We start from the raw sequence: 26,001 nt of genomic DNA, 5'->3' as shown, positions 1-26,001 counted from the left end.
TTGACATAATGTGTAAATCATTTGAAATTGTTGCTATGAATTGTTTTTTATAGATGGCGTTCATCCCAATCATTGTTAATTCTGTTTTTTTTTTTTTTTTAATGACAGATAAAGTTGTGGCAATTATACAAAATTCTTTAAACACATGCTATGATATTAACTAACAACAACCAGAATAAATGCCATCTGTAAGAAACAATTTGTAGCAAAAATTTTACACAAAAGATTTACACATTATGTTGAAGCATGGAAAAAATAAAAATTCTTTCATTTAAGTTAGAAAAAGAAGGGATAAAGAGGAAAGGGTCAATTTCTACGAAATCATATTATTGATTTAGTAATAAAGTTAATACATCATTTTATGCCTTTTTATGCTGATTACAAATTTAACAATCATTTCTATCGGAAATGAATTTCAGCCCCCCCCCTCTCTATTAAGGCTATACCTAACCTAACCCAACCTCACCTAACCTAACCTAGCCTAACCCTGAATTGGCCTATATAGGGGGGGGGGGTGCTGAAACTCATTTCATATAGAAATGCTTATTATATTCGTAATCAGCATAAAAAAGGCATCGAATGGTGTATTCACTTTTGTCCTAACTCAATAATATGATTTCGTAGAACTTTACCGAGGGAAGATTTGAGGATAAAGGTTCTCCCCTTGCATAATTTGTTAACTAGGATCATTATACATATTTTAAAGTAAGAATTGTTTTCTTAACATGTCTCTTTATCATAGGCCCCAATTATAAATTTTTATAAATAGGATTAATATATAATAGTTTAGAAACAAATTTGGGCTATATATTTGCACATTAGGGGGGGGGGGGGCAAAGCATTGCATATATTAAATACGTAACCTAACCTAACCTATGTACCTTTTCCCCCCCTAAACCCCAAAAACAACAATTTAAATACAGTTCTTGCCTTTGTCTATATCCCAGAAGGCAGCATAAACCTGTTTACCATCATGCATCTTGGTCTATTTGGTGACTGGTTTGCATTGCTGTATATTGGAGCCCATTTAGTAAAGCGGCGTTCACAAGCGTGTCTAGCTAGAATCCCATGTCTAGCCAGAATCCAATGCAGGGTTGCCACTCAGACGGTTTTTTTGGTGCCACTTTGGGTGGCAAAATAGTGTCAATTTTGTATAAATAGTGTTATTTTCCAAAATTTGGCCGCTCGTGACGCTTCGCGTCGCTCGCGCTCATATCAACAAGCTTTTTAAATTGGCCAAGCCACTTGGGATCACCCCTACGTGGTTTCCCGCATCTTTAAATTCTCCAACATGAAATGTCGGATCTAATGCCATCTATCAACTATAAAAAAAGAAATTTTGATTTTACTTAGTCGGTGCTGATTTCCGGCTTTGCGCAGCACTTTCACTCTTGTCAACTTTCCAGCTCCCTCCTAAGAACCCGCTAAAATACAAATGGTGTTTACTGTATAAAATGAGAACTCGTCCCACAGAGTACTTTCTTCTCTTTTCTGAGAAGGCTTTGTTCATAGCGTCAAAAAGTAACGGAAAAAGAAAAGAGGAAAAACCTTCAGTTTTTTCTTTTGAGAAAACGGAAAAAAAAGGACAGCAATACTCGTCTACGTTGAGTTTTTTATCCAGTTTTTCCATAAAATGGACTATCAGGATTATTGCAGTGCATTCAGGAGCTTGAAACTTTGCTTTTCTCCGAAAATACTGAAGAGAATGCCACAAACATAGTTCGTAGCTTTTGATTACCCTATGATAAACACAACGAATAGTGGTTCAGACAGTGTCTGGGTGGATCCAGGATTTTTTTTTGGGGGGGGGTTACTAATTTTTGACTCAGTTTTCGACTAATTTTACTGATTTTTACCTAGGCTTTACTAATTTTCGACTTATTTTCGACTCGGTCAAACATTTCGGGGGGGGGGGGGGTGCAAACCGGGTAACCCCCCCCCCCCCCTGGATACAGCCTTGTCAGACACTAACTCTTTCAAATAATTTATTAGGCAAAAACTAGTGGAAAAACAATAAGACAGCTATATTATCTAATCTGTTTATCACAACCGGAATAGAATAAGTTTCACGAGAACTCTCGCCACTCCCAGTAAACTTTTCTTTACGATGTCTCCATGGACTAGGGCATAGGAACATGTCGACTATCATTCTAAGTATCAATGGAAAAGCATATTAATAAAACAACACGATAGTTTATAGCTTAAACATGAAAGGTCAATCGTAATACAACATAGGTGTGGATAAAATAACTAAAAGGAGGAAGCGTGTCAAAATTCAGTGTATGTAACGAATCGATACAACTTTAAGTTAGATAAAAAGTGAAATTTGGTTGTAATTTTGCTAATGATTGCATAGGATGTAAGATAATGGAAGTTTTGGTATCAATTTTGTTTTTAGTATGATGGTTATGTATGAATATTCATTTGTCTATTGCCAAGAGTTCAAAAAAAAAAATATGAAAAATATGAACGAAAATGTTGAGCGCATTTTTGCGTCACTTGCCCAGTCACTGAAGAGGTCCCTAGATATTCTTGTGGGACACCAGTGAGCTCAGTGGATGTTTTTGCGTTGCTGAGTCAATTTGTGATGTCACAAGTGAGCTTTTCAGTCACTAGGCTTCAAGAGTTCCAGTCACAGAAATCGATGAAAAGACGCATAAAGTTAAGCAGTCACTGGCCCAGTGAATGGTTAACATAGTAACAGCTATTAAAATAGTGGCGCAAAAATACACTCTTAGCTGTTCTTGCTCTTTTCTTCTTTGAATTGTAGTCAACCCTCAACTAATAAAACATAAGAATTAAATTCAGACCCACTTAAAAATTGCAAACTCCTTGACTGACTTATCGTCTATGAGCCTACAAATTATTGCAACAACACAAAATAGCTGAACTAAACAACTAAAAATAATTGAAGGCTTCTCCACCACATTGCAGTTAAATGTCTGTCACTGTCCTCTTTATTGCCAAGTATTTTCGTACCGAAGATTACTGGGTGATCTTCGCTTGAGTTCGCTTATTAGTGATAAGAATAGGAATATAAAAATTTCTCACACACAGATAGAGACAAACACACTTACGTTTTTCACCGCACAGAAAGATTCTGGCATCCAATAATTGCCGCGCGCGGAGTTAAGATAAGAATCTTAACTGAAAGAAAAAGGATATCGATGAATATCTACATTGACAGTTTTCCTTCCGGTTTTTTGTCTGAAAAAAATTCTTTTTTTGTAAAATAGTGCTACTTAGGAAAAAAAAGTGCCACTTTTGCTAAAAAGTGTCCTAATAGTGTCAGGTGTCCTAAAAAGTGCCATTTAAAAAAAAGTGTCAAAAGTGACACTATAGTGTCACCGATGACAACCCTGATCCAATGTCTAGGCAACGACCGTAAGACCGTTCACAAGTAAAATTCGGCGCTTAGCTAGACACGCTAGACAAGGCGCTTGCAGGGTTGCCAGAAAATCAAACAAAGAACAAGCCCGAGCCTTCGAAAAACAAGCCAAAATACGCCCGAGCCTTTGAAAATCAAGACCGCCATCATGGTCAGTTCATAAAGTTCTAAAATTGCTCAAATTTGTGTGTTTCGCAACAATTTTTGCTGCTGAATTAAAAAAAAGATTTTCCAGGCGTCGCGGCTTGCGCCGCGACACGCGCATGGCCCGATAAGTGTGGTTGAATTAGTTCTAGATCAGTTTTTTTGTCCGGTTATTTCAAACTTATTAGCAATCGAAACAAACACGGCAAAAAGGGGGTCCTGGTTAAATAAAACTCGTACAAATCTCTCAAAACAAATACGGAAAAATGCGGTGAAAACTGTTTGTTAATTCCTTAACCTTTTTCAAAATCCTCATCATTTCGTCAATAACAAAATGAAAAAAAAAATTATTACGAAAGTGCTACAAATTGAAGCACGTGCTACAGTGCTACACATGATGAAATAGTGCTAAAATAGTTCTTTCGTACTAGAGTCGGAAAAAGCTGTGCTTCTAATCCACCTCTACTTTTACCTTGCTTGCTTACCCTTTGTTCATCCTGCTCCACTTTCTTGGAAGAACAACGATTTATGTGATCCGCCAAAATTCAGCTGTCACAACACAGCATGATCCGCCACAACACAGAAGCAACTCTATAAGAAAATTAAAATAGATTTTCTTGTGAATTATTATCTCTTCTAATCAGCAGTTGTACCAAACCAATCTTGCTCAACTCATCCTCAGGGCTATACTGTAACGTTTCTCCTCCCCATAGTATAGTGCAGACGGTTTGATATCATTCTATTTTCCCTTCTTGTTTTAGTTTTGTTTGTTTTTTGTTTAAAGCTTTTTCTAATAGGCAATGTTTAGAAGTCCTCCAAAAAAAAGCCCCCCAGATCCCAAATCAAGTTCCAGTGAAAGTGCCATAGTGAAAGATACCCATCTTTGTTGGTCAAGCACGCTATCTCAAAGTTCAAATGATAGCTCCAATTCGGAGAATAGGACAATGATAAGTGTAGGGGCTAATGTAACCATAAATGATGATAATGGGTTTCAAGAGGTCCTCTCTAGAAGCTCCAAAAAAGGAAAAAAATCTCCCCAATGAAAAGCATTTTCCCTCTCCCTTCCCAAGATCCTCCCTCCAAAAACTTAGGATTTTACCTTAAAATTACTCCTACTACCCCCTTTGAAATAAAAATGATCACTGCAATAAGAGTTGCAATTTTTAAATTGCTAAAATCAATGTTCTCTCTTAAATTTTAACCGTGATGTATATCTGCTAATAGCTGTAGAAGATCAGAAATCAGCAGATACAATAATTAACCTAAAATCCCTTCTGAATACCCCAATTATTGCATCTAATTGGATCCCAAAACAATCACCAACAAAAATAGTAGTTTATAATGTTCCCCCAGAGATATCCACTCAGGAGTTAAAAGAAGGGCTCTCAGATAGGGCTGGAAACACAATCCTAGTTGAGGATATTACCCAACTTGGCAAACCTAACTCTAATAGCCTAAAAACGAGTAAATTCTGCTTATTCACACTGAAAGAAAAAATTAATATCCCAGAAAAATTTTTCCCATTTGGGCAAATCAAACCATACAAGGAATACAAACCTAAGCCTATCCAGTGTCAGAAGTATCTCAAACTGGGACACACAACAAACAAATGCAATGAAATTCTCCAAGAATGTAGTAATTGTAAAGCTTTCCATCCTAAAGAGTTGACAACTTGTAACAACACTCAGCCTACATGCATCAATTGCAAAGGCCCACATGAATCTATAAATAAATCATTATGCCCTGCATACAAGAAAAGAGCTCTAACACTCCAAATATCAACAGAGAAGGCCATCCCATACCCCTTTGCAGCAATGAAAGCAAATGCTGCCCAACAATACCAAATAAAGCCTGCAATGAAACCAACCAAATCCCCCCAGTCAAACGCCCCCAATGCATCCAGCACCCCATATAAAACACCATCTTCTAAGCCCCCTAGCTCAAATCCCTATCAGAAGGAATCGCCAAGCCAACAAGCCTCCATGCCCGGTGAGATGAGGTCAGCCTGGCCCCCCCTCCCAAGAAGAAACAAACCAGAAACACTACCAGGAATTAATCCCTTAACCGAAAAATAGGGGGCACAGCCAAAAATACAATCCCCAAATATATGCTTATTCATTCTAAACTGTAATGCAGTTCAAGCCATGAACATACATCAACTACAAAAAACAAAAATCATTGCAGAATTGGCAAAAATCTACATCCCAGATGATATGCTCAATTAAGCAAAAAAAGATCTTGCTTTACTTTTAACAAAGCTGAACATTGATACACAGTCATATGAAGAATAAATCAATAACACAACATATATCAATACTCCAATGGAATGTAAGATCACTCACAGAAAATAAGCTAAATGAACTAATATCTTTTATGAATAATAATTCCATTAATATTGCTTGCCTCCAGAAAACTAATTTAACCCAAAATCAACAAATTAAGTCTCTGGGATATACTATCCTCAGAAAGGATAGATCTTCAGAGAGAAAAGGAGGTGGGGTAGCTTTATTAGTTAAAAAAAAATATAAAATTTTGTGGCATCAATTTCCCAGATTTTGCAAATGATGTTGATGCAATTGGTATCAGTGTTTGACTGAATAATTTAAAAACCTACATAATAAGCTTTTATAACCCTAATGGCCAAACTACAGATGCCAAGGATTTCTTTAATTATATAAATAATTCTAATATGTTAAAAAATATCATTATTTGTGGAGATTTCAATGCCCACGGCCTTTTGTGGGGGAATAAACCATCAAATAAAGCTGGTAAATTCATTGAGCAAATGACTTCAAATAATAATGAATTAGCTGTTGCTACCCCTCCAAACCTGAATACATATTTCAACCCCAAAAGTGGCAGATTCTCCACAATTGATCTACAAATTGTGTCATTAAATTTGTTGAATAAAATTTACATAAATAAAACTGATAGTCTATGTACTGACCACTTTGCTATAGTTTGCTCCCTAAATGAACCTGCTGAAACTTTATCTCATACCTCCAAATACATCAACACTAAAGCAAATTGGTCTATGTCCAAAACTAGCTAAATAATGAAATTACAAGTTTCAGCCAAATTTCATGCATTTCTAAGACGACAGTTGGCAGACATGCTGAAGCCTTGAAATCTTTACTAATAAATACAGCTAATCATGCTATCCCCAGGACAACACCAAGGAAAACATTCCCTAAACAAATTCCTAAAGCATGGTGGACAAATGAGTGCCTAAATAAATGGAGAATAAAAAAGGCAGCTAGGACAGAATTCATAAAAAACCCATCAACTACTACATATTTAAAAAAATTACAAGCAGAATCTAATCTAAAAAGGACTATAATAGATGCTAAATATAAATACTGGAATAATTTTGCAGATAATCTCTCCAGAGAAACACATGAGCCAATTATACATAAAGTCATAAGCCACATCTGTGGGAAAAAGACTTCCCCTAACCCACTCCTGTATGAGCTCAGGGTTGCCACCCTGACATGGAAGAATTTACTAAATCGGAGAGAAAAAATTTACTAGATCGCATCTGTTTTTACTAAATGCTCAAAAAAAAAATTAATGTTACATTTCTACTTACTTTTAATTTCTCTCAGCAGGCTCCTTTTACTCAATAAAAATTTTCAAACTGAGGAGATTCACCTAATCACCTTGGGTGGTTGGCTTTTGTTTTGATTCCAATAGATTCCCAATCATCACAAACCCAAGTGTCATTAAAGATTTGATACACAGAAAGCTGTTTTTGTCGACCTTTAGACGACGGAAGTGAAGGGTTTGCTGATGAAAATAGGTGACTCCAGCTCTGTCTCTGAGACAGACAAAAAAAATTGTAAATTGTAAAAACAAGCAAAAACTGTAAATTTGTCATATGTTTTCGATAATTTTTATCCCTTAATTCATGGAAAATAAAAAAAGTTTTGTTTACGATAAGTCATGACTTTTTACTAGTTTCTACTAGATTTCGGGAAATTTACTAGATCCTCTAAATTTACTAGATTTTTTTTTTACTAGATCTAGTAAAATCCTACTGACGGTGGCAACCCTGTATGAACTTATGCATAGTAATTCCTACTACGACAATAATAACTGAAAAGCCGGCATTCTTGCAACTCTTTGTTTATGAGCTAACACCAAATTATCGGAGCACACTTTCCCCAAATTTTTTGAATCCACATTACAATAAACACTCGGAAACCAAGTATATATGTTATCCATTCTCAATCCAGGAAATGAATGATGCGATACATCATATTAAAACCAAAACTAGCGGCAGCTACGACAATATACACCCTATATGGATTAAAAATCTAACCCCTTCATACAAAAAACAAATACTAATTTGTTGTAATTACACTTGGTCATCTTCCATGTTCCCCAATGTATCGAAATATTTGTCCCTCCGTCCAATTCTAAATAAAAATAAACCATAAGATAACAATGAGTCGTATAGGCCCATAATGATTACTCCTGTGATGGGGAAAATAATGGAGAAAATGATATATCACAGACTCCTCTGGTTTGTTGGGAAAAATAATATGATCCCTCACACTCAAACTGGATTCAGGACACACCACTCCTCAACAGATACTTTCATTTTGCTAACAAATGCAATAAATGAATCTTTCTCAAAAAATAATGTCCTAGTAGCAGCTTTCCTAGATTTTGAAGGGGCATATGACAACGTGAACCACCAAATCCTTTTAAACAAACTTGCAAACCTTGGAGTATCCCCTAAGCTAGTATCTTTTATTAAATCTTTCATAGAAGTGCGAAGTTTCATCGTTTGTGTTGGTTCAGCCTCTTCACCCCAAAAGACAATAACCAAAGGCCTACCTCAGGGAGCAGTCCTCAGTTGCCTCCTATTTGCCCTATATCTCTGGGACATGAACCTACCCCACACGAATCTACAATATGCTGATGATCTGGTGCTATGGTCATTTGGCAACACCTTTCAGATAGCACAGTCAAATCTACAAAAGTCACTTTTCCAGTTTGAAAAATTCTCTCAACATTCAGATTTACCCATTGCACCCACCAAGTCAAAAGTAATCGAATTTCACCGGAAGCGAAACAATGTTAATGCAAAACTAAGTCTAAATAAACAAGTATTCCAGAAGATAATCATATTAATTACCTAGGTCTCATGCTTGACGAAAAACTTAATTTCCACCTCCACATTTCAAACACAATAAAAAAATGCTATAGAAAAACAAATATACTAAAGACTTCTTTCCACACCCTGGGGCTGTAAGGAGAAAACCTTACTTCAGTTTTATAAATCACATATAAGACCCCATATTGACTATGGGCTCATCGTCTATGGTGCATGTGCAAAGACCCAGATGCAAAAAGTTGAAACAACACAAAATAATATAATACGTCTACTATTTGGTCTTAGGAAACCCACAAGCACCAAGTTTCTGCTCATGGAGAGTGGATTAACAACAATAAGGGAGAGACGTAGCTTTCTCTTGACAAAATATCTTACAAAAATTGAATCAAATAGCTCACACACCCTACACAATTGGTTAAGAAATCCAGCCATGTATAGAGGCATTGCAGATGAGTATGCCAAATAAAGATAAAGATTTAATTATTGACTATGGTCTCAATGTCTATGGTGCATGTGCAAAGACCCAGAAGCAAAAAATTGAAACAACACAAAATGATATAATACGTCTCATATTTGGTCTTAGGAAACCCACAAGCACCAAGTTTCTGCTTATGGAGAGTGGATTAACAACAATAAGGGAGAGACGTAGCTTTCTCTTGATAAAACATCTTACAAAAATTGAATCAAATAGCTCACACACATTACATAATTGGTTAAGAAATCCAGCCATGTATAGAGGTATTGCAGATGAGTATGCCAATATTCAAAAGAAGTTCCCTTTACCAGCAAAGTCTATTGCACTTACTTTCCCTCAATCCCCTCCATGGAATTGGTCATTTCCCATAATAAATACTAAATTTTCAAATTGGAATAAAGATTTAACCCCCATTGCTTTTGTCTAGAAAAAATTTGCAGAACTTAATACAATTACTTATAAAAATCACTTCCAAATATTTGTTGATGGGTCAAAAATGAATGAAAAGGTTGCAAGTGGTGTTTTTCTTCCTCACCTGAAAATTGCAATGGGCAAGAGATTATTTAATAATTTATCTATAATGTCTGTTGAGTTAAATGCCATAATCATGGCATTAGAACACCTTAAGCAAAACCAGCCTTTGATTGAAAATTCAAATAATATTATCATCTATTCCTACTCTTTATCAAGCCTTGAGTTGCTGGCCTCAGCTCCTCAATATAATTTGGACATTGACACTTGTCATTGTCACAGTATTATTGATAATCTTGCTTCAAGTGGCATACAAACTTACTTTCAGTACATTCCTAGCCACTCTGGCATAAGTGGTAATCATGAGGATGATGAAATAGCAAAAAATGCTATAAATATTGACCAGCCAAGTGGGAGACCAATCCCAATTAGAGATATTTACCGATGGAGGCTATCAGATATTAATTTTAATAAGATTAATCCTATCCTTTCCCCCTTTCCCAATAAGTATCTTTCTAAAATTTATCATAGAATTCGTTCTGGAACAAATGGACTAAATTTCCTTGCATTCTCATATAAGCTTTCTAATTCAAGTGGTTCAATTCCCCTGTCCCCTCTTTGCAGGCATTGTAATATGAATAATGAAACAATTGACCATTGCCTATTTGAATGTAATATGCTGACGTCTGCACAACATACCTTGCTTTGTAAACTGTTAAAATACTTCAAACACCACAAAATCCCACTATCAGCCAAGAGCCTAGCCAACTATACCTGCACACAGAGCATAGAAATCGACATCTATCATCTTATATTTGAACTCCTAGAGTCGAAAGATCTGTTGAATGATATCTGAATATATCTAATAAATATGAGGCAATCGAGCCAGTAGCTCTGTAGCCCATAGAGTGAAGCAAAAGGAAAAGGGCTTAAAAGTTATACTGAAAAGCCCGCCTGCTGTTAAATAGAAGAAGAAGAATTTTAGAATTAGATATGACTTATTCCAATGAATACGCTAGTAACAACCACAAGCCAAAGACTTATTCCAACCACAAGCCAAATATCTTTGGTCTATTATCGCATAAAAATTTTTGGTATACGTTATTTGGTACAGTTGCAACACAATATTTAAAGATAACTTTATGATTAAAGTCAGGCCTAAAAAAAACGTGAGAACGGAGTTAATACAAAAGCCTTCGTAATCCCAAGATGAAATAATACATACAGATAAAAAACAAAAACAAAAGAAAGGCACTTAGATCCATAAGGCACTAAGGGATTTAAGACTCAAAGGAGGCTAGGATATTATCTAGATCAACTAGATCGGTAATTTAGTTAAGGCTTATTGTGTTCAGCCCATTTATAACCCAACTCCTGACTAGAACTAAAATAACTAATCATTTTATAAATGAAGAACAGAAATTAGTGATGGGAAGGACTGAGGCAATATGGAAGATATTCTAGCCAAAATTGATCATCATCAACTGTGAAACCACCATGGAATGCAACCACTACCTGACAACCATTAGAAGGTTGGGGTGCAATTTTTATACTTGGAAATACCACTGGAAAGAATTGAATGGTACATTTGGTAAATACATATAAGATTCCATATCAGAACTAGGGACAAGGGGAACACTAATAAATACCTTTTATTCTTTCTAATTGTAATACTTGTTTTACTTAAAAAATGTCTCCTTCAACTCTCATAGTTGCATATATAGGCCTAGGACATATGTTGATACAGGACAACAAAAACACTCAAACCACATAATTATTTCTTTAAAACATACAACATGGTTTTATTAATCATATTATCAAGTTTAGTCATAATTCTGTTTAAATAATGTTTGATATGTACTATATCTGAAAGTCTTCTACAATCAGATATAGATCAAATGGTTTTGGCAGGTCAATAAACTTAGGTAAATGATGTATACAATTCAATAGTTGATACATGGATGGGTGAACACACTACTTGATTTAGTATTACCCTATATTTAGGGCTATTCAGAAGGAAGCATTTTTAAGATAGCAATTGTTCCTTTACAATATGAAAAAAAAGTAGTTAAATATTTTTAATTTGCTTCCACTATACTTTATCCCACCCCTCTAATGTGCAACTGCATTGCCAAAATTGTATATTTCCCATCTGTTTTTCTGTTTCTTGACTTCATCAATATTTATTTAATTTAAAGAAAACAAGGGTTTAAACAAGAGTGATGCATGGCAAAATGCGTGGGATATATATGAGTAGGGCTATATACTTGCAGATTAGGGGAAGGGGTAAATTATACTGGAAGTGCCTTCAAAATAGCTTAACTACAATTTTTCTCCGTACTTTTAAGTGAGAATTGTTTTCTTTATATGTTTCTTATTCAGTAGCTCTGATTTAACACTAAAAGACCTTGATTTCTAGTCTAGTGGCTTTTTGCTGTCTTGGAAAATATTTGAGTCAGGTGAAAGAATCTTTCAAGAATGCATCAAGATAACAAATAATAATCTCTTAGGAAAACATTTTGAAATACTTACCTTCACCTCCTTCTCCCTTTAGAAGGCACTGATCTTTAATGACCTTGAACAATGCTTGTGAAACCTTGCAAATTAAATACTGATTGATAAAATATTTTGATTGTTCTTCAACTTTACTCCCTCCCCCCACCCCCATTGTTTAAAAAATAGGCTATCCGATGCCGAATTCTATCCTTCCAATACATTTTATGTTTCTTGATTTTGTCATTATTGATTCAATTTTTGTACAGATTGTTAAGACAAGAGTGAGTATTAAAATGAGCAAGAAATATGTAAGGTAAAATCCTAGACAAGCTACTTTTTTATATCTTGGAAGAGTTAGGTTAGGAAAACAAAACTTTCAGTGATGAATCCAGGGTAAAAAACAAGCTCTAGGAAGGTATTGCCATTCTACTATGTTAAACCCCTTCTGATTTCTAAGTCTTTGAATATTGATAAAACAATATTATATCTTAATTTTGAGTTTCTTTCTCTTTGGTTTTATTTTGAAAATCCAATTCCTGTTATTAGAGTAGAATTTTAAGCCTCATCAAGGGTTTTTTTCCTAAATTTAGGAAATGTATTTCCAGATCTTTGAAACTTCACAAATTAGGATTGAGCAAAGTTGTAAAGCTGAAAACACATTTTTTTTACTTTTTTTTCAAGCAGAAGATCTATTCTGCATGGTTTCACTTTTATAAAACAAAGGTTTTTAAAGGTCATCAAAGGTCATTTCACTCTATTGGGGAAAGGTGTAGAGATAGGTTGGCTACATCAAAATATCTTTCAAGTACATACTTTAATCTGTAAACCCATCCCAGAAAGCTTCATTTTGTAACCTAACCCCTTCCCAAGATAGCAAAAAATAGCTTGTCTAGAATTTTACCATATCTAATTAAGACTATCTATTTGCATTGGTACCCATACGGGGGACCAAGGGGGGGGGACACTTTCACCTTACTACCCTTAGCATCATTAGTTACAGTAACTGTAGTTGTAGCACTAAAAGTATACACATAGTGCCTTCTGGCTATTTCAAAATCCCCCACAATGTGCTCTTAAAGATCTAACTTATTAATATAACTTTTTTTTGAGATATTGCTTTGTCACCTTTTTGAAAGTCCACATGCTCATATTTTGTTTTGATTTAGTTCAATATCTGCCTAAATATTTCTTGTGTTTGATTCCTGAGGATGGTGTTATATTCTCTTTGGACTATTGCTCTGAGGGTTTTTGCCATATTTTTCACAATTTTACCATATATAATTCAGACTATATATTTGCATGGGCGCCCATAAGGGGGAAGAAGGGGGGGGCACCTTCCAGTAACTGTAATTGTAGTACTAAAAGTATACACATAGTGCCTTCTGGCTAGTTCAAAATCCCCCACAATGTACTCTTAAAGATCTAACTTATTAATATAAGTTGTTCTTGAGATATTTTTGTCACCTTTTTGAAAGTCCACAAGCTCATATTTTGTTTTGATTTAGTTCAATGTCTGCCTAAATATTTCTTGTATTTGATTACTGAGTATGTTGTTATATTCTCTTTGGACTATTGCTCTGAGGGTTGTGGAGGGGGCATTCCCAAAGTCATAATTTCTGGACCTTTAAACTATGCTGAACAAAATGGCTATCTCAAAATTTTGATTGGAGGTGTTTGGGGAAGTGATTGACGTGGGAGAGGGGGAGCTGGTTGCCCTCCATGAGCTCTTTTTGAAGTTCCTGTGACATTTCTTTCTATAAGAAGTACCCTGGTCTAAAAAACAAAACAATATATTGTACCCACATCGCTCTTTACTTAGGCAGTACAATCTGTGCTACCTATGATATTTTGTCTTGAGATTTTAATTAAACAGCACTGGAAGTACCAATTAGACCAGGTAAGTCTCCCTATAATTCAGCCTATGGGCACCCATGTATATTTGCACATTAGGGGGGGGGGGTGAAGTATAATAAACTTGCAGTTCAAAAGTGTTAATTACAACAGTCTAGAGAAGGACATGTAGAGAAGGAAACATGTTAAGAAAACAATGTATAATATGCAGAATAATTGTAGACAACACAAATTGCATGTATCTCAGCTATACTTTATCCCTAACTCCTTCCCCTAATGTGCAAATATATAACCCAAATTAGATATTTCTAATGCATTCTGACTCCCATCAGTAACTTGTTTTTCTGGTTTTGTTTTATAATAGTTGGTTAAACTTACTGTTACAATGGATAAATATCAGCCGTGTATTTGCAAATTAAGAGAGATGGCCTTGGGGTATTGTATAGCAGGGCTACAAGCAATATATCAGCAACAATTATTTCTGTATATTAATTATCAAGTATGAATTGTTTTCTTAACATGTTTCCTTCTCTAGGTATATACTAGCCTATTACAAGTAGTACCATTACAAGTAGGGAAATAGGCCTATGCATATTTCAAAGTATAGGTGCTTTCACATTGCTACGTAAGAAATTACGTTATGTCGTTAAGTTACGTTACGTCTCTTAAGTTATGGAGCCCTTTTCACACTATTACGTCCACTTTCACATACAAACCCATAAGCCTCTACATAAAAATCCATAATTTCGTCACTATCAGCAGCAGCAGTGGCGGTTTTTTTTGAACTAGCAATATGTGGAACGGTGAAGACTCAAGCAGCTCTGATGATGAAATTTTGATGCTTTCTGCAGCTCTTTTGTGTGTAAAAGGAAAAAGCCCAAAGAAGAAAAAGAAAAGAGACTATTGGGTCAGACCTATTTTTAAATCTGAAAACAGAGATGCATTTGGACAGTTGAACCTTCTACAAGACATGATTCTGTGTGATGATGAAGAAAAGTTTTTTAATTTTACCCGTTTTTCAAGAAGTGAATACCTTGACATATTTGAGCAAGTCAAAGATAAAATTCGGAAGCAGGATACAAACTTTCGAAGAGCTATTTCTCCTGAAGTCAAGCTGGCACTAACTTTGAGGTACCTGGCAACAGGAGCCTCCATGACTTCATTGCATTACGACTTCCGTCTGGGAATCTCTACAGTTAGTGGAATTCTAAGTGAAACTTTAAAGGCTGTTTTTGATAGTCTGTCACCAACTTACCTGCAACCACCCTCAACAAGTCAAATGGAAAAAATTGCAGACGATTTTCTGAAGAAATACAAAATTCCAAATTGTGTAGGTGCAATAGATGGGAAGCACATAAGGATGCAGTGTCCAAACGAAGGTGGATCTCTGGACTTCAACTACAAAGGTTTCCATAGCCTTGTACTACTGGCTGTCTGTGATGCCAGTTATAAATTCAGCTTTACTGATGTAGGCGCCTATGGCAGTGAAAGCGATGGTGGCATATTTGCAAGATCAGATTTGGGAAAAGCCATTGAAAACGGAAGCATACAGTTTCCTGCAAACAAATTGCTACCAGGCTCAGATATAGCTTTTCCCCACTTCTTGATTGGTGATGAAGCGTTTCCACTGAAACCATACATAATGAGAGCATATCCTGGCAAAAAACTGAATGATCAACAGAGGATATTTAATTATCGATTAAACTCGGTCAGGAGGATAATAGAAAACAGTTTTGGGCTTCTATCACAAAGATTTCGCATATTTAGAACAGAGATAATAGCCCAGAGAGAAAAGTTTGTCAAATTGTGCTGACAGCAATCTGCCTTCACAATTTCCTTATTGTCAATAGAGGTGTCACTCCTGAAGGTAGCTCTTCAGCATCATCTGATGGCTTGGGAGATATACGCCTGGCCACTAGCAACCACAGCTCAAGACCTACCCGAAACCTACGAGACAAGTTGGCAGACTATTTCATGACTGAAGCTGGTTCAGTGAGAGGACAAATGCAGAGGGCATTTCAAGGCTCATTTTGATTAGTCCCGATATTTTACTTTTTTTTTCCTTTAATTAATTTTGTAAACTGTTTATGGATGACTGCAACAAAGAATTAAAGCAAAGAATAATCTCAGAAAGGTTATTAACATTATTTCAATCTCGTTTACAAAAATATATATGAAAAAGGTAACTTCAATTACAAAAGAAGCTCATTCTGTATGCAATGTATTTTTCTTTCTATAATTCCTGATGATACTCAGAATCTCAAGTTGATTAAGGTAAAATGTTGTCTTGTCTAAAGTTCAATAAGTATAGACCTGTCATGTAGGCAAATTTTAGAACCCTCTAGAGAGAGAAGGAGTAAAGGTAGGTACTCCAAAATACCCTCCTGGGACTTACATCAGCCTGTAGATCCATCCATCCTTCAAAATTTCAGTTTCCGCACCGAGCTCATTTTCACGATAGCCAAAAGGAGCTAAAGTAGAATTTTATTCCATCAATTGATTGGGGGGGGCGCAAAAAGGCCAAATTCCTGGGCTAAATTATATTTGATTTTGTCCAATTTATGGGAAAAAACTATGGTAATGTAGGTTAATCATTAAAGTGTATTGTACTTTATAAAGGAAGGATGTTATGGTCTTAGTGTTTTCTTTTTTCCCCTGACTTAGAATCCAAGACTTAGAAATCATAAGATCGTTAATGTGGAAGCTTGGTAATACCTTTCCAAAGTATGGTTTTGGCCCTGGATTCATAACTGAAAGTTTAATTTTCCTAACCTAACCCCTTTTCAAGATAGCAAAAAGTGTAAACAATTTACTTACATTTCTGTCAGTTAGCAGTGTAAAACCTCTTAAGAAAACTGAAAACCCCTTGAATGTTCCTGAAAATGAATGGAAGCTTTAGCCTTAAGGAACAATGGTAGATTAGCCTCCTCCCTATAATGCCAAGTATTAACAATGCTAATACCAATATCATGTTTTGTATCATAAAGCAATTAATGTTTACATTTCACAGCAATTATGAACTCAAGTTTTTTTGTTGGGGCGGGGGGACAAGAGGGGTCTATCCAGATAGTCAAGGAGCATGGGATATATAATATTTGTTTCTCCACATTATTGGGGGGTGGCTGCCCCCCCCCCCCAAAAACCCCCCGGCTTATGAATTTACGTTTTGATTTTGAGTATGGAATGATTCAGAGCTTCTTGTTTTGCTTCACACCTCGATTTAACTTTGATAGTAACTTCACTTTGAAGCTTTATCCTTTTTATCATTTCACTCTGTGCAATTTACTGGTGTTTCAATACTTGCTCTTCTACTAAACAACTGTGTATCTTAGCTAGATATATTTGAAATCTACCTTCCTTTCATAGTAAGTAAATTTGTTCTCTATGAAATAGAATTGAAAAGCATCAGGGTTAAGCATTTCAATCCACCTCTGTTCATTTTAAAAAGGAATAGTGCCAGTTGCAGCCATATTTATCATTTCTGGTGCTTGTACCCTCAGAAAGGTTATTAACATTATTTCAATCTCGTTTACAAAAATATATATGAAAAAGGTAACTTCAATTACAAAAGAAGCTCATTCTGTATGCAATGTATTTTTCTTTCTATAATTCCTGATGATACTCAGAATCTCAAGTTGACAGTCCAGTTTGTCTTCCTGCGCCACTTGCTTGAAATGGGGTAAGATCGACTGAAGGAACATGAAATCTGGATCTGAAGTGGGACCACTTGTGTCATCTTTCTTTCTCTTTGAAGACATTTTTTCAACAAGGTAGTTCTTCAGGGTTTCCTCTAGCTCACTGCTGTCTTCCTTCACTTTAGAAGAAGTACTGACTCCTGATCTCTTTCTCTTAACATTAGGAACAGGACCAGGTGATACTGGGAATTCCTTTGGTAGGTTCTCCTCTTTCGACAAGTTAGCAGACCCTGGATCGCAACTTTCCTGTAATAAATCTTCTGGGGAATAAATAATGAAAGTACGTTCAATCTCTTTATCAGATTCTATTTCGGTAACTTTTTATCGTACAAAAAAGGACGTTGTTTGACAAAGTCAATTATTTTTTCATCAAGGGAGTCCATTTATCCCACAAAGCTTGAAACTTTTGCGTAACGTAACGTAAAAATAGAGCCCGACTTCTATTTTCTATGTTCGTTATGCTATGTAAAAATCCTACGTTACGTCGAACGTAAGAGAACATAACGACCAAAACATAACGTAACTTCTTGATGTGAAAGGTTACATAAGACGCATAAGGCAGTGTGAAAGGCATGACGTAGCAATGTGAAAGCACCATAAATTGTTTTCTTGACATGATTTTCTAGCAACAACCCCAATCCTAGACTAAACCTAGGCCACAAAAAGATTGGGCCAGATCTGTCAAATATATAAAAAAGGATAGATCTGCATAAAATTCAAGTCTTGCCTTAATGCAGCAATTATTGCAGCTTATTGCAGCAATAAAATTCCTTGTAACTTGTAAGACTCCTAACGCAGAGCCATCTTACCCATGCAGAAATAAATTCCTAATGGAGAAGCGTTTCAGAATAGAAAGTGTTTAACGTACGAAGGAAGGGCTCTTGTCTTTTTAATGCCTAACCAAAGCTGAGCCACCATGATTTTGAAATTTTTGTCTGGTTCCAAACTTTTAGTCAAAATAATTCTATATTTGTACAAAAAAGCCCACTTTCCCGCCCCACGGCCCTCACGCTCACTCCAAAGTTCAGCCCGCCCCTGACAGCTAAAACAAGCCCACGGGGCAGAAAACAAGTACATCTGGCAACACAAGGTGCTAGTCTAGACAGTTAGTTCTAGACTCGCGAACTCCACGTATAGGTTTTTTAATTACAATCAATCAAACTTTACCGATAATCACTAATATTTTCATTTTTGCCTTTAGTTGTAAACTTATACTTAATTTTTGTTTTCACATTAATTGTTTTTTTTTTCATTTTATGAAAATGTGATCAACCAGACAAAATAGTAAAGCAAACTGAGTAAATTTTTTTGATTGTCTCATCCATTAGCTTGTGACAGTAAAAACAGGGATTATAATATTTGAAAGTTTTGACCGCATAAGCTCTGTTGATTGGCTAGAAAAGACAATTTGAAACTAAATTTGTAGTTTAAGCTAAGTACCGAATTTTACATGTGAACGGTCGTTGCCTAGAGATTGGATTCTGGCTAGACACGTGTCTATACATGGGATTCTAGCTAGACATGCTTGTGAACGCCGCTTAAGAGTACCTTTTTTTTCATGAAAATGACTTTGTCAATAAAAAATGAACAGAAATTCATCTAAAAAACTTTTTCCACAAAAGAATCTTTTCAAAGAAAAGTAGAGCTTCATTAAGCCAAAAACGGGCAGAATAACTGACAATCCATGGTCATTTTTTTTTTCTTTTCAGTAAAGCGTAAGTTATGTTCTGGTCTTGAGAAGGCATGGGGGTTTTCAGCCCTAGCAATGTTAATTTTTGCTTGTTTTGAGTTTGACTTGGCTATTTAGCCTATTATAATTTCTGTTTGCTTTGAGTTTCATTTAATTGTTGATAGATTTGTGGTAATTTTACGCTTGAAAGATTATCTGACTTTATTTCTGCCCATTTTTGGCTTGATAGGGCTCATTACTTTTCTTTGAAAACTTATTCTGTGGAAAGTTTTTTTTAAATTAATACAAATATAACACCGTCATTCAGCTATGGGGGGCTGGCGCCCCCTTATTGGCACCCATACTCAAGCCTACTAAATCCGGCCTAAAAGTTAGCCAGCATCTTATATACTTACTTTTAAAGCTTCTTAAGCGGCGTTCAGAAGCGTGTCTAGCTAGAATCCCATGTCTAGACACGTGTCTAGCCAGAATCCAATGTCTAGGCAACGCCCGTTCACATGTAAAATTCGGTGATTAGCTAAAACTACAAATTTAGTTTCAAATTGTCATTTCTAGCCAATCAACAGAGCTTATGCGGACAAAACTTTCAAATATTATAATCCCTATTTTTACCGTCAAAAGCTGATGGATGAGATAAGCAAAACAATTGCCTTAGTGTGCTTCATTATTATGTATGGTGTTGTATATTTGCCTAAAATGAAAAAACAATTAATAAGAAAACAAAAATTAAATTTCAGTTTACAAATGTAAACAAAAATGATGAAAATAGTTGATCTTGACACATTCTGATTGGCTGTAATCGAGAATCCTAGACATTGAGTTCTAGAGGCTAGAACTATATATATATATATATATATATATATATATATATATATATATATATATATATATATATATATATATATATATATATATATATATATATATATATATATATATATATATATATATATATATATATATATATATATATATATATATATATATATATATATACCTGGCACTCTCGAGATGGAAGAGCCCAATCCCGGGTGGATTACTTGCTAATATCCTCCTGATGGCGAAGCTCTAAACAGAACTGCAGAGCCTACCGTGGAGCCGACACAGGAGCGAAGAACGGCTTCGATCATATGCTGCTAAAAGCTTCCCTGACCATAAAGCTCGCCTCCAGGAAACAAACGCACCCTCCTCCGAGATATGATGTAGCACGTCTTCATGATAAAGCAGTCACAGAAGAGTTCCGCTTGGAATTATCTAACCGTTTTAACATCTTGTCCTCGGACGACGATAACAAACAAACCACCATAAACATAGAAGACGAGTGGAAGAAGATCAGAGACACTATAACAGACGCCTCTAAAAAAAAGTCCTTGGCAGGCTGAATCGGAAGTGGAACTCAGGAGACACCATCAAGCTATTAATCCAGAAACAACTGACCGGAAATACCAAGTCCACAGTGTTCAAACCAATGAGAAAAGAATGCCGTAAATCCACCCGCCTTGACAGACAACGCTACTGGGACCACGTGAGAGCAGATATGCAGAAGGCTGCTAGTGATTCAGATACCAGAAAGCTTTACCAACTACTAAAAGAAGCAACTGGAAAAAGTAAAAAGATCTCAACTGGAGCGAGGGGCGAAGATGGAACGCTTCTGTCAAGAAAAGATGACATAATCGCAAGATGGCAGTACCACTTCCAGAAGCTGCTGAACCCCAGTCCCAACGTCCCTTCCACTCAAACACCTCTCAATAATAGCACCACTGCACTCTAGCCAAGCAACCCAAACCTTAACTCAGTACCACCGAGTCAACAGGCAAATTGTCTCAGGCTCGTAGTCTTTGACGGGTAATACCAAACTTAATTAAACTTATATTTTTTGGAATCAGCATAATAAGTTGAACCTTTCGATATATCTAAAGCTATCAAAATTCTGCTTTTTAGGGGTTTGGTTACTATTGAGGCTTGTCGTTTCTTACTCGTTACCACGAACTGTTTGATTCAACCAAAAATATTGCTTTTCAGACTGGATTTTAAGTAAAGTAAGTTGGTTTTTCCTATATATAATTCAGGGCACCGTTTCATGAATTAACTAGGCAAAAAACTAAAGTAAATGTCAGTAAAACTAAATCTAGAAAAAGTCCACATTTTTTCTTCTTCTACGAGCCAGAATATGGGGAGAATGCATTTTCGCAAGGGTAGGGGATACTACGCTGGGGGGAGTACGATGGGCACCGTTTTTTGTCTAGAATTCGCTTAACCAAGCAAGACTTGATCCCTTGACGATGTAAATAATAAAAGACTAATAAAGGAAAAGTGAGGCGTTATTTCTTCTAATGGTCTCATAGATAAAATGTACAAGTTAAAACCTGCTTTCTTCAGTTTGTGTATGCGCTATAAGCCTCCTAAAGCGTAAAGTCCTTACGACCTTTGTTACGCCAATTTTTGCCATACTAATATGAGTTTAAAAGCAATAATGAGGCGAATGAAGAAGAGGAAGGCGTGGTCTACTTTAATTGTCATACATGAATCAAGACAAGGAAAGTAAGCAGTAGAATCCGCAGGACCCTAATTACGTCAAGAAAGAAGGGGATTAAGAAAACCATTATCACACGGCTACATTCTTTGATAGCAAAAGACCGTCATTCAACTTTGACTTGAAATAAATAGGTACATTTTTAAGAATGCAATTTATTCACAATACCATGCAAAAACACATATTTTAAAGTTCAAAATATCACCATTCTTTAGAGATGTTTCTATTACAAACTTCTAGCGAACTATAGATAAACCAAATCAAAAGATACAGCTACGATAAAATGGAAAACAAATATTTTGAATCTGTCAAAAATATTTCTAAAATGTAGTGTATGGCAACAATGACTTGTGCACAAAGTACAAGAAGGAACATTTAAAAAAAAATGATTTTTGCTAGCTTATTATGAAAATAATAAATTCTGTTAAATTATTACAGCAAATACTTTGCATAATCGACTTCCCTCAATTTCCACTGGAACGATCAAATTCATCTGGAACTTCATTTGAAAAGGTAACTATAGGGGGCCTTTACTGAGTTACAGTGTTTAGCCTTACTGAGTTAGACCTTCCCAGAATGAAAGAAACAAGAGTCATACTATGCTGGGCGCTTAAAAGCAAATGTTCCCCATTTCTATTTAGACTATATAACTGGTGGATTTAGACTATATCCCACTATATGTTGGAAACTCTCAGCCAATCTCTAATGATCAGCTCTAAAACTGTGTGGCGCTATTCAACTGGTATCTGTAGCCCAAAGCCAAGCGGCAATTTCTCAATTGGCGGTCAGAAAGTTTAACTGGGATAAATTTTATACATTCTTTTGGTATCTCCGTCTTGTTTTGTCTCAGTGTTGGGAATTCAAGATAGAACTTCCAGGAATTTTTTGTTCAAGGGGGGGGGGGGCGGGTAAGTGGAGATACCAATATGGAATGATTAGTCTTTTTTTTGCTGGGACACTAAGCCGAAAAATCAGGAAGTGTTTTTTTATGACAGATACTTTAGTTTGAGTAAAAAATATATGTTATTTTTTTCATCTTACACCCTATCAACTGAGTAAAAATCTACTGTTCTCTAGTAAGTCACAACATAATACGAAGATAATGATAGTATATAAAAAATAAAAATCTGACATTCAATAAATCAAAGCACACATGCAGAAATACCATATTGGACGGTTTGCAATTTTTTTGGTATAACAGAAGGAATGTAGATAAAAAGATTAAAGCTTTTTAGAGAAATACATTTTAGGACTGAAAGACGTATGTAAGCAGAAAATTTAAGAAAAAAAAACTTCACCTCAACGGAAGCAATTTTTGAGGAAAATTTGGCAATTTCCTCAAAACTACAAACCAAGAAATTGTTATAACAAAACCTTATTAATCAAAGAATTAAAAAAAACTAATAATTTGGTGGACAAACCCACACACACAAAATAATTTTGGGAAATATATTAATTAGTCAAGACTGTAAACCAACCATTTTTCAATAGAAATACTTATTAGAACCTAATTTTATAGCTTGCATAATAGATTAGTTTGGTTATACTATCCTGTGTAATAATAGGCTATGTATACAACCTCTTCAGAGAACCCGTTTGTGTTTATGTACGATAACACCAAAAGAGTAAAAACCCAACTAGCAGAGAGTGTGATCAATAAGACTCTTAGTTACAGAATTGTGCATTCAAGCCCCACACCTAACGTTTTTCGTTTGCTGATAAGACTCCTTGGAATTAGCACTGTTTCAATTTACTGCGGAAATAAGTAAAATATACTTCGACTTTTAACGGTAAATGTTGGACAACTTAGTCATTTCTAATCCCAGAAACATAACTTCGAAAAAGAAAAAACAGGCGTGTAAAATCACTTCATTATTATGATCAAATTATTATATTCTGATGCACTGATTCAGTTTTACATTCGTTGTTTCTCTTATCGCTTTCCACAAAATTGAAGAACAATAGAACTAATTATCAAAACAGAGCAACAAAATTACTAAAACAGAATGACACAATTACAGAAGCAGAAATTGAGAAACAAGACAGGGAAGCATAAATGAAATAATAAGATTGAGAAACACAATTCTTTGACCCATCTCTTAACATGTGCACTAAAGATAATTAAAGAATTTCAGAGGTATAAAACTATAACTAATTTGAATCCTACAAAATATAAGATATGCGTAATACTCAGAAAACAAGGAAATATGACACTTATTTTCTGTTTCGCTCTAGATTTCTATTGAGTTTTAGAAAAAAAAACCTGATGTTCGAACAAAGCCATTAACAACTAAAAATATAGATTAAAAAAGCTAGCAAAAGAGCATAAGAACCACCACCTAATGATGATAAATTTGAATAGCCTAGAAATCAGTCTACGTTAATACAGTATAATTTAAAAATGTAAAGGTGATGTAGTTCCGATAGTTGATGCTCCATCTTCATGGCGGTGACAAAAGCCACCAATAAGAACGGGATTTTTGCAGCGGGTACCCGCTCTTGTGAATGCGTTGCAAATATGTCCTTTGCGACGCCTGGGTGTGACTCTAGAAAAATAAAAACGACTTTTAGCAATAACAGAAACAAATAACTTAAAACTAGTTTAGTATAATGTTTTATACATAAACGAAATCTTATTCACAACGTGGGTTACAAAAAATAAAAATTATCTTGCAGATACCCTGGAAATGCATCTTTCGATTTTTTTAGGCGATACGGTAGCTTAAAGAATCACCCTATCTCGCCAATTATAACAAATTTTAATTTTTGTGTCAAACTATTTAGAATTGATTGGGCAGTTTTGCTATAATTTGTAGAGCTTGAATAAGAGATTCGAGTAAATGGCAGAAAACTAAAAGGCGACACCTACTTAACCAGAAATCTTAGAGAAACTATTTAACTTTTCACGTTTTGTGCTGGAGATAGAGATATTCAGATTTAATGAAACTTACATCATGAGAAAGTACGAGTTTTGCTTTTTCAATGACATAGAGCAGAATTTTCTTTTTGAAGTTTAGGAAAGGGCAGCCCCTAAGAATATTCTAGGATACCTGTTAGGACAACACTAAAATCAGCTCAAATGAATCACTATTTGAGCAATTTGGTCACTATGGGAGTTACCTGTTCTGTCACCCAATTTGATTCACAAGCTCACAGACGGACGTAGAATTTCACTGTCTTTTCAGTCAAACTTTACAATCAAACCACAAATTCTCAACAGCTCTCAATAATGTCTAGTTCCCTGGGAGAACTCGCTAATAAGCCCTTTGTGATGGTCGGCTGACGCTGAAGTTCACAAGATGAGGTTTAAGGTACTGTATGACCTTAAAGGAAGTTCAGCAGAAACAATGGTAACGAGAAAATCTAAGTAAATGATTGACTATACAACGTCCAAAGTTTCAAGCGGCACAAGGCCATAAAAATGATTGCCATAAACATGAGGCGATAAATAGCGGCATGAGGCCATCAAATCGGTGACTAGTGGTATACCAGGTCCTAAGCTTCAAGCGGCACGAAGCCATGAATTTTTTCATGGAAAAGATAGTACTAAAAATAAAATAAGCAAGCCAAAAAGCGAAAAACTTCATTGGAAAGGCATCTAAAAGTATTTTGATCTGGAGGTACAATAACTGCTTAGTTGTATTGTTACAAATAGCGTTTTGATTCAGCAATTAGACAAGTGACTCTCAGACTACTTCCTCTGTATTGAATTTCAGATAAGTATATTATGTAATTAGAAGGCTCAATACAAATAATAGAGCGTCATCAAAAGTTGAAAACGTTTTCAGCAGATGGTTGCGACCAAAGTCGGTGTGAATCTTTTCCCCTATCATTTGGATTGCTCTAACGAATTTTCTTGAGCGTGAAACTCAAAGGAGGTTAAGGACGTAGAAGAGTGATTAGAAGTTAGAACGTAGAAGAGTGACGGTGTAAGTAAGGTGCGACTCGGCTCAGTAGTAGCTGAAACCCCAAAAATGGGTTTTTGTATCAATAGACACATCAAAAGAATTGGCTCTTTATGCTGATTCCACATATATAAGACACGCTAAGTTTATTATTACTTATCAAAAGCGTAAGTTACGAGCCTGAAAAAAATTGCCTTTTCTTTTAAAAAGGGGAGAAAAACCCTCTAAAAG

General features: G+C 35.5%; 2 protein-coding genes and 1 long non-coding RNA gene across 8 annotated transcripts in view; 1 reads left to right on the top strand and 2 right to left on the bottom strand.

Annotated features, from left to right (window-relative positions):
• LOC148954183 (uncharacterized) overlaps positions 1-3,205 on the bottom strand; it is a 29,122-nt gene extending 25,917 nt beyond the window's left edge. The window contains exon 1 of the long non-coding RNA XR_016141496.1: positions 3,078-3,205. This is a non-coding gene — a long non-coding RNA (uncharacterized LOC148954183). The remainder of the gene's footprint in view (positions 1-3,077) is intronic.
• LOC148954182 (phosphatidylinositol 4-kinase type 2-beta-like) overlaps positions 1-26,001 on the top strand; it is a 109,036-nt gene that overhangs the window by 68,682 nt on the left and 14,353 nt on the right. For 2 of the 6 annotated variants that reach the window (XM_089085995.1, XM_089085998.1), the window contains exon 1: positions 22,015-22,378. The exons of 1 other annotated variant lie outside the window; for it this stretch is intronic. In XM_089085995.1, the coding sequence (XP_088942121.1) occupies positions 22,271-22,378 (108 nt within the window). In that variant the 5' untranslated portion in view covers positions 22,015-22,270. Of the gene's footprint in view, positions 1-10,644; positions 10,927-11,115; positions 11,192-13,932; positions 13,994-22,014; positions 22,379-26,001 lie in introns of those variants that run through there. 3 more of the 6 variants (XR_016141495.1, XM_089085999.1, XM_089085997.1) reach the window with 3 other exon arrangements.
• LOC148954180 (protein brambleberry-like) overlaps positions 22,438-26,001 on the bottom strand; it is a 250,431-nt gene continuing 246,867 nt past the window's right edge. The window contains exon 9 of the mRNA XM_089086959.1: positions 22,438-24,411. Within this exon, the coding sequence (XP_088943085.1) occupies positions 24,261-24,411 (151 nt within the window). The 3' untranslated portion in view covers positions 22,438-24,260. The remainder of the gene's footprint in view (positions 24,412-26,001) is intronic.

This window comes from Artemia sp. Qi Xiang Cuo, chromosome 3 (assembly GCF_049724085.1).
Source record: "Artemia sp. Qi Xiang Cuo chromosome 3, ASM4972408v1, whole genome shotgun sequence".
In the NCBI taxonomy this organism is placed as follows: domain Eukaryota; kingdom Metazoa; phylum Arthropoda; class Branchiopoda; order Anostraca; family Artemiidae; genus Artemia; species Artemia sp. Qi Xiang Cuo.
The sequence above is the reverse complement of the archived record's forward strand: the minus strand, read 5'-3'. Positions and strand labels throughout refer to the sequence as shown.